Genomic DNA, 19294 nt, shown 5'->3' with positions numbered 1-19294 from the left:
CTTCACTTTTCCCGCCTTTGGAGGGGTGTCTCAGTCGGGACCATGTCCTGCTCGGCCCTTATTCACATTGATGTCGTTTGACACATGGTAAGGTTTTAAAACTAGAGACAGGTTAGGACCATCCCAGTCGGTACACCTTATCAAGGATGAGCCTTTTTTTATGCACATTGGATCAAAATAGTGTTAACTAAGTACCCTGTGTTACTTACATGTACTATTACTATTTACTTGCTGTAGGGTTTATACTCACTTTATTTACTGGGTTTTCTCTGTGAAATGGACACAGTATGAACTTTTGCAAGCAGCCCAGTAAGTGACATCGCTGGAATCAGGGTCTCTGCCTCTACAAGATGCTGCTCTCAGATTAGGTGACAGATTCTCTTTAGGCCTTTCATTATACCGCTTCTTAAAAGGGTATTCTAATCTCAAAGATCCTCTCACAATAGGTAGTAGGTGTAATAACAATGATATTAGCAAATACCTTCAATTAGAAATGTAGTATAGTTTTTCTGATTCGCCATGTCTCTTTCCTGATGTGCAGGCATTGCAGAGCCTTATGTATCTTATGGTTACAACCAGTATCAACTAGCTAACTGTCACAATATCAGTGGTCGTAACCATACAGTTGTGGCCAAAAGTATTGACACCCCTGCAATTCTGTCAGATAATACTCAGTTTCTTCCTGAAAACTATTGCAAACAGAAATTCTTTGGTATTATTATCTTCATTTAATTTGTCTTAAATGAAAAAACACAAAAAGAATTGTCCTAAAGCCAAATAGGATATAATTCCACACCAAACATAAAAAACAGGGTGGACAAAAGTATTGGCACTGTTCGAAAAATCATGTGATACTTCGCTAATTTGTGTAATTTACAGCACCTGTAACTTACCTGTGGCACCTAACAGGTGTTGGCAATAACTAAATCACACTTGCAGCCAGTTGACATGGATTGAAGTTGACTCAATCTCTGTCCTGTGTCCTTGTGTGTCCCACATTGAGCATGGAGAAAAGAAAGAAGACCAAAGAACTGTCTGAGGACTTGAGAAACCAAATTGTGAGGAAGCATGAGCAATCTCAAGGCTACAAGTCCATCTCCAAAGACCTGAATGTTCCTGTGTCTACCGTGCGCAATGTCATCAAGAAGTTTAAAGCCCATGGCACTGTGGCTAACCTCCCTAGATGTGGACGGAAAAGAAAAATTGACAAGAGATTTCAACGCAAGATTGTGCGGATGTTGGATAAAGAACCTCGACTAACATCCAAACAAGTTCAAGCTGCCCTGCAGTCCGAGGGTACAACAGTGTCAACCCGTACTATCTGTCGGCATCTGAATGAGAAGGGACTGTATGGTAGGAGACCCAGGAAGACCCCACTTCTTACCCCGAGACATAAAAAAGCCAGGCTGCAGTTTGCTAAAACTTACCTGAAAAAGCCTAAAACGTTTTGGAAGAATGTTCTCTGGTCAGATGAGACAAAAGTAGAGCTTTTTGGGCAAAGGCATCAACATAGAGTTTACAGGAGTAAAAAAAAGAGGCATTCAAAGAAAAAAAACACGGTCCCTACAGTCAAACATGGCGGAGGTTCCCTGATGTTTTGGGGTTGCTTTGCTGCCTCTGGCACTGGACTGCTTGACCGAATGGTCTAAAATTCCAGCAGAGCATCGTAAGAAACTCATTGATGGTTACCGGAAGCGGTTGGTTGCAGTTATTTTGGCCAAAGGTTGTGCAACCAAGTATTAGGCTGAGGGTGCCAATACTTTTGTCTGGCCCATTTTTGGAGTTTTGTGTGAAATGATCAATGTTTTGCTTTTTGCTTCATTCTCTTTTGTGTTTTTTCATTTAAGACAAATTAAATGAAGATAATAATACCAAAGAATTTGTGTTTGCAATCATTTTCAGGAAGAAACTGAGTATTATCTGACAAAATTGCAGGGGTGTCAATACTTTTGGCCACAACTGTAGATACCTAAGGTTCTGCAATGCCTGCACATATGCGAATCAGAATATCAGGAGAACTACAGTTGTGCTCAAAAATTTACATACCTCGGCAGAATTTTTGCTTTCTTGGCCTTTTTTCAGAGACTATGAATGATTACATCAAAACTTTTTCTCCACTCATGGTTAATGGTTGGGTGAAGCCATTTATTGTCAAACTACTGTTTTTCTGATTCGCTATGTCTCTTTCCTCAAGTGCAGGCATTGCAGAACCTTAGGTATCCACGGTTACGACCACTAGCAACTACCTGTCACTTTATCAGTGGATGTAACCGTGGATACCTAAGGTCCTGCAATGCCTGCACATGAGGAAAAAGACACAGCGAACCAGTAGAACTATACTACCTTTCTAATTAAAGGTATTTGCTAATATAATACCTACTACATATTGGGATAGGATCTTGGTGACGGGAATACCCCTTTAAAGGGAACTTACTTACTTACTTTGACCCCCAATTCAAACATTTTTTGTTCTTAATTCCTCTTACTTCACCCACCACTATGTCTGGGTGTTGTTTTGTATTGCTGTAATTTATTTTTAATAAAAAATATAAAATCTAAATTATTCTTACAACTACCTGGATTTTTTTTTTGGCTTGAGCAATAAACACTGGAGGCTATACTATTTGTATGCAAGTTTTATATCCATTCTTTGCATTTATATTTTTTACATATAATTGCAAACAGCATTGAAGGGTCTATTTTTACCAGGAGTCACTGCGACTGACAGTATCAAGCCATTGACACTCTATCTCGCAAGCAGTGATATATTATGCCTTTTGGCAGATTCAATAAATAGGGATTAAGGCCACATCAAAACTCTTCAGGCAAAACGTGTTTCTCCGCACTGAAGGGCAGATCAGATACCAGTAATATGTTTCTGTAAATCTCACGCCAAACATTCTGGGGATAGGAGAGTGTAGTATTTCTTCTATAACAAAGCAGACAAGGACACATAAGCATGAATTATTTATCGATATTAAAGCACAGTACCTGCTTTATGAAACATCTCTAATAGCTCTTGTCGAAGTGATTTTTCCAGGTTGAAATAGTTATCATCTTCATCAGGATTCTGGAGGAATAGAGGGATGTGCTGAAAAATGATAACTCGCTGGCACGGACGCTGTTTGGCTATGACCAGCTGCTCAGAAAGCCACTTGTCTTGATTCTCCTTCTGTTCGGGGCACTTCGATGCGTCGAAGAACAACTGTGTATTTAAGACTAGGAAGAAAACTCCACCAACCCAAAAAGAGAAGTAGTCATCTCCCCAGTTGTTGCAGTAGGTCTGTATGGTCTCAGGGGTTGGTGCGTTGCCTATGTCATGGTTTCCACTGACAAACACCATCGGGATGTCTGGGTTGGTCTTCAGGAGGACTGTTTTCAGGTCACGTTCTTGAGCTTCTTTCCACTCAATTCCTAAAGAAAATTAACCAAAATCAGAACCATGATCTAAAATGTTGGGTGACCTACATCGATAAAGCAATTTACTTTACCATAAGAAGATGAAACAATGTAAGCTTATTCACAAATAAGGCAACCTCGGTATTTCAGAAAAAAAGACCACAGGAACAGTCGGAATTCACATCTCAAGACATTTATAGCATATCTACAGGTTTGAGCCCCCTTGGTCAAAATTACTGTTATTGTGAACAGTTAAGCAAGTTGAAGATGAAATGATCTCAAGAAGGCCTAAAGTTAAAAGATGACACATTTCCTTTATATTTTTGGCAAAAAATTTCCTTCTTTGACATTTTAAAAATTACAAAACGGAAAATGGGCCAAAGCAACAGTTTGGGCACCCTTGGAGAGATGTGTGCTCATATATCTATGACCAAGGTTTCAAACCTCAATTAGCCTGTTAATTTTATGGCTTGTTCACCATCGTCGTTAGGAAAGGCCAGGTGATGCAAATTTCCCATTTTTATAAAAACTCAGCCTCCGCTAACCTTGTGCCAAAAAACAGCAGCTATGGGTTCTTTTAAGCAGCTGCCTGGCACTATGAAAATGAAAATTGTTGTGAGTTCATTTTTCCCTTCACGGTTGAGGGCTGAGGAACTCCCTCCTCTGGTGAAGGAAGGTAGTAAGGCTGATTACCAAACACCTGGGCAGCTAGATGATGACTGGGTGGCTGGAATTGAGGACTGGATATAAGGCAGCCGACTCCCTTCTGCCTTGCTGGTTATCCTGCTGGATTCTTGGAGACAAGTCTGATTCCTGCATCTCAAAGCTAAGTTTTTCTGCTCTGCTTTGTACACTTCAGTTTTGTTTTTGTTTTGCCTTGTTTTTTGGGAGTTCTGCCATCCCCGGCCGGGGGTGAGCTGAATTCCATTTTTGTCTCTGATCTGTTGATCTTTTGCTCTGTCTTCAGAATATACCTGAGTGCTGATATAGTCTTTTGAAGCCTAGCGACTTCAGGGCCTGTTTTTCCTATCAGTCAGTTGGCACATTTTGGATAGGGTTTTTGCGGATGGCAGACAGCGGCTTTCCTATCCTGTCCTATTTAGTTAGCTTGGGCCCCATCATTTGCTCAACCTATCTTTCTATCTGTGTTAGTGTTTTCATCTTGCTTCACCGTCATTATATGTTGGGGGCTGCCTATTGCTTTGGGGTCTGCTCTGGGGCAGTTTAGTTTTTCCCCTTTCTGTCTTTAGGCTATGTAGTTCTCCGGCTGTGATTGAGGGGTCTAGGGCACTGTAGGAACCCCCCACGGCTACAGCTAGTTGTTGTAAATAGGTTCAGGGGTCTGCAATTCGATAGCTGCCAACCTCTCTGGTTTTTCTGGACTTAGCTAGTATTTTGCTTTTTCCTCCTTCGGTGACTCATCATAACAGAAAATGGTGGAGGCCCACAAAGCAGGAGAAGGCCATAAGCATATAGCCATAAGCAGATAGCAAAGCCTTTTCATCAGTTCAAAATGTTATTAAGAAATGGAAGTTAACAGGAACAATGGAGGTCAAGATGAGGTCTAGAAGACCAAGCAAAATTTCAGTGAGCTACTCGTAGAATTACTAGAAAGGCAAATCAGAATCCTAGCTTGACTGCAAAAGACCTTCAGAAAGATTTAGCAGATTCTGGAGATGTGGTACATGGTTCTACTGTTCAGAGACATTTGCACAAATATGGCCTTCATGGAAGAGTCATCAGAACAGAACCTCTCCTACGTCCTCACCATAGTATGCAAAATAACATCTAAATATGCCTGATGCAGTTTGGAAACAAGTCCTGTGGACCGAAAAAATTAAAATAGAACTCTTTGGCCACAGTGATCAAAGGTATGTGTGAAGAAAAAAGGGTACAGAATTTTAGGAAAAGAACATCTTGCCAACTATTAAGAATGGGACAGGATCAATCATGCTTTGGGGTTGTGTTGCAGCCAGTGGCACGGGGAACATTTCACAGGCAGACAAAATTTCAATGAATCCATTCTTCCAACAAATTTTTGATGCAAACATAACACCATTTGTAAAATAGCTGAAGTTGAAAAGGGGATGGTTTCTACAAATGGATAACAATCCTAAGCACACAACCAAATCAACTATAGACTACTTCAAAAAGACGCTAGCTGAAGGCTTTACAATGGCCCTCACAGTCCGCGGATATGAACATCATTGAAAATCTGTGACTAGACCTCAAAATAGCAGTGCATGCAAGACAACCCAGGAATCTCACAGAACTGGAAGAATTTTCCAAGGAAGAATGGATGAAAATCCCTGAAACAAAAATTGAAAGGCTCTTGGCTGGCTACAAAAAGCGTTTACAAGCTATGATACTTGCAAAAGGGGGGTGCTACTAGGATCTCGCCATGAAAGGTGCCCAAATCTTCGTATCAACCCATTTTTTGTAATTTTAAAATGTATATGATGAAAATCTATTTTTTTTTACCTAAAATACAAAGGAAATGTGTCATGTTTAACTTTAGGCCTTTTAGAGATCATTTCATCTTCATCTTGCTTAAATATTCAAACTAACAGTAATTTTGCCCAGGATTGTCCAAACTTTTACATGCCACTGTAATTAAGGGCAGCACAGTGGCTGTTGTTAGCGCTGTAGATTTGCAGCAATGGGGTCCTGCGTTTAAATCCCATCATGGACAACATCTTCAAGCGTTTGTGTGAGTTTTCCGTGTTTGCGTGGTTTTCCTCCGGTTTCCAAAAACATACCGATAGGGAATTTAGATTGTGAGCCCCAATGGGGCAAGTGGTGATAATGACTGTAAAGCGCTTTTGAATTAATGGTGCTATGCAAGTGAGTAAAATAAATAAGACGCGGTTCTCAAGAAAGGGCCTCATCTTGCAATTCTTTTCTTTCACTTCAATTAGGGTTCCAAAAACGTCCTTGGCTATTCTTGGAACTCCTACAAGAGCGAATGGAGAAAGCTGTGCATTCTTGATCACAGCTTTGTTCACAGGGGTGTGAGATGAGGATAGGTTTAACACTAATATACATTTATGGCACAATCTGTGAATGTGCTATAATCTAAGGTTTTAAAACTATTTCAATTAAATGTTCTGTTCTTTTTTGGGTAACTTCCTACATGGACGATAGTTTGCCAATAACAACACTAATCAGCCGATTCTAAATCTAAATATTAAATTACTCATGGACATTAACTATATTTAAAAAACGACATCAACAAACTGGAGCAAGTTCAATGAAGAGCGACCAGAATGGTGACCGGTCTGCAAACCATGTCTCATGAGGAAAGGTTGCAGGATTTGGGAATGTTTAGCTTGCAGAAGAGAAGACTGAGAGGAGACTTAATAGCGGTCTACAAATATCTGAAGGGAGATCACATTGTAGAAGGATCATCTTTATTCTCATTTCCACAAGGAAAGACTAGAAGCAAAAATGGAAATGAATGGGAGGAGACACAGATTAGATATTAGAAAAAACTTTGTGACAGTTAGAGTGATCAATGAGTGGAACAGGCTGCCACGAGAGGTGGTGAGTTCTCCTTCAATAGAAGTCTTCAAACAGAGGCTGGACAGATATCTGTCTGGGATTATTTAGCAAATCCTGCTTTGAGCAGGGGGTTGAACCAGATGGCCCAGGAGGTCCCTTCCAACACTAAGATTCTATGGATTTCACTGTGCCCCATGCTTTGTTATATGGAAGATGAGCTGAAACAGAAATGTATGGCAGCAGCTCATATGACTCTCCTCATTCAGAACACACTCATACTCATCTTAATAGGCATTGTGAGAATCATGTGGGAATAGTGGATGAGGGCAGGTATATCTCGCCCAGATACCTTTCCTATGTGGCTATATCACCTGGTTACTAATGAATAATGGGAGGCGGATATAAAAGGATGCCAGGTGGTTGTGTGAGTGTCTCAGCCTGGGAACACAGAGAGCCTGTCTGTGTGAGAGACGCATGTGAGTGAAAGCAGTGCCCACTGCAACTGTAGTTTGGCTGGACGGGAGAAGTCCGCCAGTTGGTAGTTAGGTTGTACCTTGTTTAGTTAGTGCCGGACAGGCAAGGATTTGTTTTATGTTTTTTTTCTTTAAGCATTGCTTTCACCGTTAATAAACCTGACCCAGTGTCAGTTATACCCGGACCCCGGCTGTGCGCCTGAGTTTCATGCTGAACGCACGTGGACTTTGACCCCAGCAAAGGCGATCCCGGAGTGTTTTATCACATTGTGGTGGAGAACGCGGGCATCACGTTGGAAGCATGAGCATGGAGGACGTGGTGAAAGCGCTGGTACAGTCCACCGCCGTCCAGCAAGAAGCTAATCGGGTGATGATGGCCCAGCTGAAGGAGTTGGTGGACATGACAGTTACCGATCGTTCGCTTCTCCAGCAGGTGGCGCAGCGCTTGGCAAGCTTACCTGAAGTTAACCTGGAAGCCGAGTCGAGAGTGATTCACGTGAGTCGGTACTGGCAGAAGATGACGACCGAAGATGACGTCGAGGCATACCTGACCACGTTTGAACGGACGGCGGTGCGAGAAAAATGGCCGAAGGTACGATGGGCCGGCCTGATTGCCCCGTTTCTTTCCGGTGAAGCCCAAAAGGCTTATTATGACTTAGAACCTGAAGCCGCGCAGGACTTTGACAAACTGAAAGCCGAGATCTTGGCCCGGCTGGGAGTGACGACCGCTGTCCGTGCACAGAGAGTGCATCAATGGACTTATCAGCCGGATAAACCACCGCGGTCACAGATGTTCGACCTGATCCACGTGACGAAGAAGTGGCTACAACCCGAGGTGTTGACAGCGCCAGAGATAATCCAGAGAGTCGTCATGGACAAATACCTGAGAGCCATACCGCCTGCCCTGAGGAAGTGGGTAAGCCATGGAAATCCTACGATTGCATATCAACTGGTGGATTTGGTTGAACGTTACTCCGTGGCGGAAGGACTCCGAGACGACACTACCCCACCTCGTTCTTCATCATCTCCACGTGGAACCAGTAAGACTTTTCCAGGGAGTAGGGGAGAAGGAAAAATCCTTAAGAAAGTGGGGGAGGAACGAACTATGGTCTAAGCAAGGGGCCCGTTAGGTGTTTCCGCTGCCAAGAGATGGGACACATTGTTGCGAACTGTCCGCTCACGACTGAACCCATGCAGTGCGACGTCACAGACTCTAAAAACCGCATGTCTATGGTTGCACGGGTAGTGAGTGTGAATGCTGGTCAAAAGGATGTGGACAAACACTTGTGTGATTTAACTGTTGATGGAAAAAATGTGGTGGCATTGTTAGACTCGGAAAGTGTGGTGACTCTGGTGAAGGCCAGTCTGGTGTCAGCCCCGACTGGACCATCAGACAAATTTTCTGTAACGTGTGTGCATGGAGACACCTGTTCGTACCTCACCACGGTCATATGCATTACTACTTCCTATGGGTCTGTGCAACATAAAGTGGGACTCGTCCCGGCGTTGTTGCATGATGTTATCCTGGGCCGGGATTTTCCCCACTTCTGGCAATTGTGGGAGAATCAGTTGATACCTCAGGGTAATAGTGTACATGATTCTTCTCCCAGGGCGCGTGTGGGTCCCGAACCCCTGGAAGAGGTCTCCCCGGAAGACTCGGGGGAAGAGTCTGCTGGAAATGACCTGCAGTTCCCGTTTTCAGTCATGGCGGGTGATATGGAGGAGCCTGGGGAAGAGGAGGAGGCCGACAGCCATCCACCTCCCCGTTTGCCGGATTTAGAAGTTCAGAAAGATGACTTCCAAAGCGAGCAAATAAAGGATCCTACCCTTTCTCAGGCTAGGACAAATGTAAAAGTGATAATTGGGGTACCCGTAGAACCTGGCTCTAGGCTGGCATATCCTTACATGGTTCTGGAGAATTATTTACTCTATCAGAGAGAGAAAAAGGGGGAAGACACGGTGCAACTATTAGTCGTGCCAAAACCCTACCGGCGGCAGGTGCTGGACCTGGCCCACGGACATGTGATGGGAGGTCACCTGGGAGTCCAGAAAACCACCAAAAGGATATTACACTGTTTTGTTTGGCCAGGCATGCATCACGATATTTGTGTATATTGTGAGTCTTGTCCTGACTGCCAAGCCTCTGCACCTAAGCCCCGGTTCTGTAGCCCTTTGGTACCCCTACCTATTATTGAAGTCCCGTTTGAGAGGATTGGGATGGATTTACTTGGGCCCCTTCCACGGTCTGCACGTGGACACCAACATATCCTGGTCATCTTGGATTATGCCACTCGTTACCCGGAGGCCATCCCTTTGCGTAACACGGCCACCAAGACGATTGCCAAGGAACTGGTGCAGGTGTTTAGTCGGGTCGGTATACCAAAACAGATACTCACCGACCAGGGGACCCCCTTTATGTCCAGGGTAATGAAGGAGCTCTGCCGACTGTTACAAATCGAACCGTTACGCACATCCGTGTATCACCCTCAAACAGACAGGTTGGTCGAACAGTTCAATAAAACTCTGAAGCAGATGCTGAGAAAGGTGATAGACAAGGATGGGAAGAACTGGGACTACTTACTTCCGTATTTGCTTTTTGCCATCAGGGAGGTACCCCAGTCTTCCACGGGATTCTCGCCTTTCGAGTTATTGTACGCCCGACGTCCTCGCGGACTGTTAGACATCGCAAAAGAAACCTGGGAGGGTCAGGTCACTCCGTTTAAAACGGTGATAGATCACGTCACACAAATGCAGGACCGTATTGCAGCTGTTATGCCTATCGTCAAAGAACACATGATGCAGGCTCAAGGAGCCCCAAAAAGAATCTATGATAGGGGCGCCAAGATCCGTACGTTTGCACCCGGAGATAGGGTGTTGATCCTGGTCCCCACGGTGGACAGTAAGTTCCTGGCAAAGTGGCAGGGCCCCTTTGAGATCAAGGAAAGAGTTGGTGAAGTAAACTACAAAGTATACCAGGCAGGTAAACGGAAACCTGAACAGATTTATCATGTAAATCTGAAAAAACCCTGGAAAGGATCGGTCTGCCTTGTCAGCGGAGCTGGCCCGTCCCATCTGCTCGCATACCGTACCGGAGGTACGGGTTGCAGAGACTCTCTCGGAGCGGCAAAAGACTGAGGTCAGGCAGTTTCTACTTCACAACCAAAAGTTTTTCTCAGAAAAACCCGGGCAGACTACGCTAATGAAACATGACATCGTAACGGAACCTGGTGTCACAGTTCACGTAAAACCCTACCGAATCCCGGAAGCACGCCGTGAAGCCGTTTCCCAAGAAGTGAAGGCAATGTTAGAGTTAGGAGTCATTGAGGAGTCGAACAGTGCTTGGTTCAGCCCGATTGTACTAATTCCTAAACCGGACGGCACCATCCGGTTCTGCAATGACTTCAGGAAACTGAATGCGGTCTCAAAATTTCATGCCTACCCTATGCCCCGGGTCGACGAGTTAATAGATCGGTTAGGAAAAGCCCGGTATATTACGACCCTAGACCTAACAAAGGGGTATTGGCAGATCCCTCTGGCGGAGGCTGCCAGAGAAAAGACGGCATTTGCTACGCCGGAAGGTTTATTTCAGTATGTGTATATGCCGTTTGGACTGCACGGGGCACCGGCGACCTTCCAGAGACTGATGGATCGATTCCTGAGGCCACATAGGCAGTACGCTTCGGCCTATTTGGATGACATTGTCATTTACAGCTTGGACTGGGAGACTCATCTCCAGAAAGTACAAGCTGTGATTGACGACCTGTGGGAGGCAGGTCTAACCGCGAACCCAAAGAAATGTCACATCGGGCTAGAAGAAGCCCGGTATTTGGGGTATGTAATTGGGAGGGGTATTGTTAAACCCCAGCTCGATAAGATTCAGGCGGTTCAGGACTGGCCGCAACCTGTCAACAAGAAGCAGGTACAAGCCTTTCTGGGGATCGCCGGCTATTATCGCCGGTTCATACCCAATTTTGCAGCCATTGCTACCCCCCTGACGGATCTTACAAAAGGGAAAGACTCCGTCATGATTAAATGGAGTTTAGCGGCTGAAGAAGCCTTCCATAGCCTAAAACGGGCACTTTGCTCTCAACCAGTACTGGTGACTCCGGACTTCTGCAGGGAGTTTGTGGTACAAACGGATGCCTCTGATACCGGTATCGGGGCTGTACTGTCACAAGTGAGGGACGGAGTGGAACACACAGTCCTCTATCTCAGCAGGAAGCTGAACAAACATGAGCAAAAGTATGCAGTCATAGAAAAAGAGTGAATAGCCATTAAGTGGGCTCTAGAGGCCCTCAAATATTACCTGGTGGGCCGAAAGTTCATGCTGATCACTGACCATGCCCCTCTCAAGTGGATGCACTTGAACAAGGAACGGAATAGCCGGGTGACCCGGTGGTTCCTTGCCCTGCAGGCCTACACTTTTACGGTGGAGCACCGCCCAGGGGTACAGATGGGGAATGCAGATGCCCTGTCCCGAGTGCACTGTTTGGCGGGTGTCATTGCTCGACCGGAGTGGTCTGAGCAGAGGGGGGGGATATGTGAGAATCATGTGGGAATAGTGGATGAGGGCAGGTATATCTCGCCCAGATACCTTTCCTATGTGGCCTAGTCTGGTCAGTATATCACCTGGTTACTAATGAATAATGAGAGGCGGATATAAAAGGATGCCAGGTGGTTGTGTGAGTGTCTCAACCTGGGAACACAGAGAGCCTGTCTGTGTGAGAGACGCATGTGAGTGAAAGCAGTGCCCACTGCAACTGTGGTTTGGCTGGACGGGAGAAGCCCGCCAGTTGGTAGTTAGGTTGTACCTTGTTTAGTTAGTGCCGGACAGGCAAGGATTTGTTTTATGTTTTTTTTCTTTATGCATTGCTTTCACCGTTAATAAACCTGACCCAGTGTCCGTTATACCCGGACCCCGGCTGTGCGCCAGAGTTTCATGCTGAATGCACGTGGCCTTTGACCCCAGCAAAGGCGATCGCGGAGTGTTTTATCACAGCATGTACTGTATATGGCAGGATTGGGTGCAACAGCGGATAGCAAAACGATAGTGCCCACCATTAGAGTACAGGAAAAACATAAAAACCTACTGTCAAGGGAATCTGTCGCCAGACTTTTGCTACCCCATCTGAGAGCAGCATGATGTAGGGGCTGAGATCCTCGTTCCAGTAATGGATCACTTACTTTATTGGTTGCTGCAGTTTTTTATTTTATCTGCAGCAGATCTGCTGGTACTATGAAAGCTGAGCTATGTATAACTCCGCCCCCACACTACTCATTGGTTGCTTTCTGTGTACACTGTGCTAACGGAGATATCTGACAATCAGTGGTGAGGGCAGGGTTAGACGGCCTGCTGCCAGGTTAAGTAGCCCTCTAGTGATCATCTCCTGCTGATAAAATAGTGATTTTGAAACTACACTAAGCAGCACAGTATGTGACACATTGCTGAAATCAGGGTCTCTGGCTATACATTATGCTGCTCACAGATTAGCAAAAACTTGGTGACTGATTCACTTTAAAGGGTCTTTATGTGACAAGAAAATTAAGTCCTTTCCTCTCTCCTGACAGTGACATTTTTCTCCAGATTGTGTCGCTCATGGTTTACTGTGATTTTACTTTTATCTAAGCTGTTGAAAAAAAGTTTGTCTAAACTTTAAACTGTTTAGATACTGAAAAAGAATTATACAGTCTTGCGAGATATAAAAATAAGACAAAATCAAAATGATGAAAAAAGGGCATTTCCAAGCACGATTCCCTTTACTTGATAATAAAAGAAGACAGTTAACAAGGCATAAAAGAAATGGCGCTGAAACCAAGAAAATCGCTGTGAAATCCTGGGTCCTGTTTGCCTGCCGTGCGAGCGCTCAAGATTGTGCGTTATTAAACTAGCTTTCATGAAGCATTTTTCTACATTCTGAAATACTCTGGTGTCCAGTTAGATGCCTGAATGTGCACATTATTGGTTCACCTTGTGCTGTGAAAATAACCTCCATGCTTCATTTCCGCAGATCCTCGCCACAGAATCCACACATGCTCTTCAAAAAAAGTATTGCTTCATTTATCACTCCCACCATCACTTAACGCTTTTATATTAACTGAGGATGATAGAGGGAAGATAACAAAAAAGTTTGGAGAAACTGTAGACGCCTGAAACTCTACGCAGGGTTGGAGACCTGCTACAGGAAAGGTCTCTTTACTTAGAAAACAAGGAGAAAAATAAACTTCATTGGTAAAACACACTGCCGCTTCATCAGCTGGATTTCCAAAACGTTAACGTATTTAGAAGTTCTCCCTATAACAAGCTAAAAACCTAATTTAAAAAAAAAAAAAAAAATATATATATATATATATATATATATATATATATATATATATATATATTGTGTTGCCTCTACTGCCATATGAAAAAGGCCAAAATGTCCTACTAGAGCACTTCAAACTAATGGGGTTATCAGGGACTTATTTTTGGCTATGTGGCTAAGAACTTAGTTGCAAACTTCCTGCCTATTCTGCCCCATGACAATGTGCTCACAGACCACTCTTGCCAGTGATTTTCTCGCTTCCAATGAGGTCACATCGATAGAGCAGCTCTTTGTCTTTCACTTTGCTCTGTTGATGGGAGTGTCTGGGCTGATACCATGCTGATTGACAGCCGTCTCCCTGCTGCCTAACTGCGGGGAGCCGGCAGCCAGTTAGCATGACTTCAGCAGTGACACCCTGTTGACAGAGAAAAGTTGAGATCATCGCAGGACAGAACAAGCAGGTAGTTTATCATCTACCCGTAAGAAAGTGCTTAAGTCATTTTGTGACGCATCAGCTATCTCGCTGCGTGTGACACCTATCAGCGACCGTGTGGCAGCGGGAGACCAAAGATCAGCAAGCTCCCAGAGCTGTAAGCAGACGCTGGGAGCTGGTATCCAAGGTAAATATTGGGTAACTAAGCGCGCGCATCGCTTAGTTACCCGCTATGTGCCTTGGATACCTGCGTGCTCGCACTGGGAGTTGGTATCCAAGGTACAAAGCGGGTAACTAAGTGATGCACGCGCTTAGTTACCCGATATTTACCTTGGATACCAGCTCCCAGTGCGAGCACGCAGGTATCCAAGGTACACTGCGGGTAACAAAGCGACGCGCTCGCTTAGTTACCCGATATTTACCTTGGATACCAGCTCCCAGTGCGAGCACGCAGGTATCCAAGGTACACTGCGGGTAACTAAGCGGCGCGCTCGCTTAGTTACCCGATATTTACCTTGAATACCAGTATCCTCGCTGGTCCTGATCGCTGGTGAGTCTGCCTGTTTGACAGCTCACCAGCGATCATGTAGCGAGGCATCAGCAATCCTGACAAGGTCATATCGTTGTCGGGATCGCTGGTGCATCGTTTAGTGTGACGGGACCCTTAAGGGCCTTTCACACTAGGCGATATCGCTAGCAATATCGCTATAACTTGTGACGTTATAGCGATATTGCTAGCGATATCGCTATGTCTGATACTTACCTACGACCCGCTCCCCCGCTGGTTATCGCTGATCGCGCGAGAACGTCCAGGACTGTTTCTCGTCGTCACCTTCCTGCTGTGACGACGAGCGACGCGTGGAGCCGGGCGGGAGGACGCAGGATCGCCTAGTGTGACAGGTAAGTAGCGACCCCCGTCCCCAGCGATGTTGCTGGTGAGATCTGCCTGTGTGGCAGCTCACTAGCGACCACTTAGCGATGCACCAGCGATCCTGACCGCGTCATATCGCTGGTCGGGATCGCTGGTGCATCGCTAAGTGTGACAGTACCTTTACTCCTATAGCTAAGATGACCTAGTCTAAGATAACCTCATTAACTACAGCCATGGCCTCTTACAGCACAAATTGACAATTTTGTTTAGACCAATGTTGTCCTACTAAATGCATTACAATCAGTGATGAGTCTCTCATACGTTATCTATTCTCCTTGTGGCGATCCAATTACTAAAGATTGTTCATGAGGGTTGTCCAACAAATAAAGTACATTTTAATAAATAGATCTTGGAACAATAATAATTTCCACAATTGGATGCTAAAAAAAGAAAAAAATGTTCCTGTGCTGGGATAATCGTATAAATGTGCTCATGCTGTGTAATGGCTGTGTCTGACCGTACAGGGACAAGGTCTGACCATACCACAGCTCCTGGGCAGGGGAGGAAGCAAAAGAGAGTATACAGACAGGACAGCAGGGGATCGTAGATACTAATCGTGAGATAAAACATTGTTTAAACACAGGCAGTGAAAGATTTCACCTCACACAAAGAATCTGCAGATTTTATCACAACTGCTACACCCAGTACACTAAGTGAGACATCAATGGAATATGTGTCTGTCCCTTCCTCATGCTGCTGTTAGATTATATAGCAAAAACCTGCTAACAAATTACCTTTAAAGATCCTCTCCACATTAGAAAATTATAAAATAACAGTAATAATACCCATCTTACCAATGCTTTACTACTAGCACACGGACTGGGGTCTTCACCAGCTCTCGTTTAGCAATATTGTGTCGACACCACTAAGATTACAAATACAGCCAGTGACTGACAGCTGAAGTCACAGGTTGTGTCAACACATGACTGCCGAGCCAAGAAGAACAGATTTTGCTTTAATTATTTTACAGTATTCAGAACCTTTTTAAATAATTGGGAGGAAGACCCCTTTCAAGAGAATGGCAGCGCCATGAGTTAGGGACAAAGACCCCAATTCCAGTGATGTATCACTTAGATTACTGGTGGCAGCAGTTGTGATAGAGTCTCAGTTTCCTCTGATGCAGATGTAGCTGCCACACCACAGCTTTCTGAGTACATCTTATAGTGACAGTGAGCTGCTAATCAGTGCTGGGGGTGTGGATGGACCAGGAGGCATGAGGCCAGTTGTCCTGTTGTGATAATCTCTTGCTGATAAAACACTGATTGTATTGAAACAGCAAAACACAGCCCAGTAAGTGACACATTGCTGTAATCACGGTCTCTGCTCCTTCAGATTACATAGCAAAAACCTACTGACAGATTTTCCTTAATCTTCTAATATTGGACATCTGGAAGAAAACAATATATTTTTGAAGCGCGCTGAATGTAAATGTTCAGTCCAATAAAGTAACGGGCAACTATCCGGTCACTTGGGTGGAAATGGTGTTTTAAAGTTTGTTGGATCCTTCCCTTTCTGAAATGCTATAGTCACGGACAAATACGAATAAAATGGAAGGTCAATGGACCATCAGCAACGCCATTACCTATAATGAGGGTCAACTACAACTGCCTTTGGTTGATGACCAATACGGATTGTCTGGCCAAGAGCACGCAATGTTACAACTGCTTGCCGAACAGTTTCTACAATCACTGCCTGACAAATCAGCGATGGCCAATGACTCCGCAATAATTGAGTATTATTTTAGATGAGTACACATTCTATGGACGGACGACATGTCAAGCTTTACAGAAGACCTGCAGAGACAACACACATCCCTTCCAAGTTTACCATTTGTGCATTACGTCTACCCAAGGAATTCTTTACTATTCGCCCATCATGCAACTTAGTCATGCAATAAATTGAAAGGCGGCATAAGCCAAGAAAGGGAAGGGAGCATTTGGTTTAGCAGATAATGTGAAAGCCCCTCTGAGAACGGGCATGTTTTCCGCATGCTGCAGGAAGTCAAGCAGAAAGCGCACTTGTGGCCAATATGATAAAGAACCACTCGAAACACCATAGGGAAGGGAGAGCTATCAGTTATCGCTGATTACTAGGCAAACAGCCTTGTGTGCGCACGGTCCATGAACCGATGATAATGTATCGGGAGCCACATAAAAGGGCGATGCCATGATTTCTTATTAAAAAAAATTAGAACCTCTCCTTTCATACGCAGAAATTATTAGAGATTTGGGGTCACAAGCATCATAAATTACCCGCGAGGCCTCCAGAGACACAAACTCGTGATGAGAAAACACTGAAAAAATACAGACGTTGTGTGGAAATATTCCAAATGTGCTAAATAGTTGAAGGATAGGTCATTAGTTTCAGATTAGGGAAGATCCGACACCGGGAACCCCCACAACCAGGTTTATAAGCCGTTAGCTGCCAATCATCTGTCTACAGGCTAAAAATACAATGGTAACGAAAAAAACTCATTAAAATCCTATATAACGCAACAATATATGACTTGGCCGTCTGCGCGATCTGGGAGAACAAACAGAAGAAATGAAAAAGACATTCACAAGGTTTTTTTTTTTAATATTAGCAATGCAGTATTACATCCCGCGATTTAACCCTTTAAGGACCAGAGAGTCCAAAAAAAAAAAAAGAAAAAAGAGGCAAAATGCCCCATGCATTTAACAAATTAAAATTCCCATTGATTACGAGAGGTTGTGTGTATTACAAAGATGCCTGTGTATATGAACACTGGGAGGGCTGGTGGTAGAGCCAGCATATTGTAACGAGTCGGAGCTGCAAGTTATCAAATTCAATACATTTTAGTTGCTGAAATTAACATATCGCCGATTGTGAAAAGAAGTCATTTTAGAAGCAGAAGTAAAATGTTTAGAGGTTTGTAGAAAATGACAACATGTGCACAGTTTGTGACCACACTTAAAGTATGTGCACAAGGTGGCGTTATCAGTTGGGTTTCCAGGTGAAAGCAAAAAAAGCACTGGATAAATATTAAAAATAACGAACATATGTCAAAAAGACTTGTGTGCATGTTCCATCTCTTAACTTCTTTTGAAAGGTGTTGTCCACTACTCGGTCATACTCTCCTATATTACTATATTCCCACCATGTAAAATAAAAACAACCTGTACTTGCCTCCAGTACCTACGTTGCTCCAGTGATTTTGGCGCTGGGTCTCTCGTGACCCTATAACCCTGCTAATTTTGCTGCACTCTCACTTCATACGGACATAATTGGCATCCGGAAAAAAGTGAGAGAGCAACAACAGTTTTGCTTTCCTCCAGATTTCAGTTTTGTCCGAAGGAAGAGTGAAAGGGCTGTTTAGCAGCCGCCGATTGGCTGCAGGGCTTACGTGACAATGTCAAGTGAGCCCCGGGATACGTGGTGCCGGCATTGCTGGAACAGTGTTGGCACTGGAGGTGAGCACAGGCTGTGTTTATAATATATGGAGGAATATAGTAATTAAGAAAGGGTTGTCCAAGTAGTGGACAACCCCTATCACTATCCGCTTCAGACTTCAAAGGCTGTGAAGGGAAGAAGTGAGCTCACCATTCTTCAGGTGACAAGCAATGGGCGCTTTGTGGAAAACGCATTTAATTCCTTCATGTAGAAAACCTCCACAGTATCAGGATACAAAACTGGAATGTATGTTTCATGATGGAACAGATGACATTAAAATCTGTTGAACATCTAGCTAAAAAAATATGAACAAATTGAGATTTATTTTCATTGCATAACAATAATTTAAGGAGATTTCCATTTACAATCATGCTTTACTCGTCGTGAGGACAAGTTTTTTAGAACCCCTATTTGCCAATCTGGACACATACTAAGCTTTCACTTTATATTCATTTTTGTGGCGTTTAACTCACAACTGCTGTATAGGATCAGATTTGCTGGTATGAGGTGGATGACAAAATGTGGCAAAGATGGTTGTGTTGATTTTTAAAGATTTCAGCTTCCTCATTTTGAGTGACTACGTTAACTCGCAAGCAACATAAATCCAAAAATTACATTTCTTTTATAGCTCAATCATATTAAACCATCAACTGTAAATTTATGGGATTATTATTTAGAAAAGATCTGGTATCACCGCAAAAAGGCCACCCCAAATCACGACTAAATCATCAATGCAAACCGATCATCATTCAACTGCTGTGCACCATAGCCACAAATTTTCACCAGCCAGTGTCTGATGTACATTTCTTTTGTATTTTACGCCACTTTTGTGGAGTATGGGATG

At 43.9% G+C, this 19294-nt stretch overlaps 1 protein-coding gene across 1 annotated transcript in view; it reads right to left on the bottom strand.

Annotated features, from left to right (window-relative positions):
- Positions 1-19294, bottom strand: part of CPPED1 (calcineurin like phosphoesterase domain containing 1) — a 141513-nt gene that overhangs the window by 70015 nt on the left and 52204 nt on the right. The window contains exon 3 of the mRNA XM_073542893.1: positions 2992-3414. Within this exon, the coding sequence (XP_073398994.1) occupies positions 2992-3414 (423 nt within the window). The remainder of the gene's footprint in view (positions 1-2991; positions 3415-19294) is intronic.

Source organism: Dendrobates tinctorius, unplaced genomic scaffold (assembly GCF_039654945.1).
Source record: "Dendrobates tinctorius isolate UK_male_01 unplaced genomic scaffold, ASM3965494v1 ptg000129l, whole genome shotgun sequence".
Lineage (NCBI taxonomy): Eukaryota > Metazoa > Chordata > Amphibia > Anura > Dendrobatidae > Dendrobates > Dendrobates tinctorius.
Note: the sequence above shows the minus strand (reverse complement) of the source record. Positions and strands in the feature narration are given on the sequence as shown.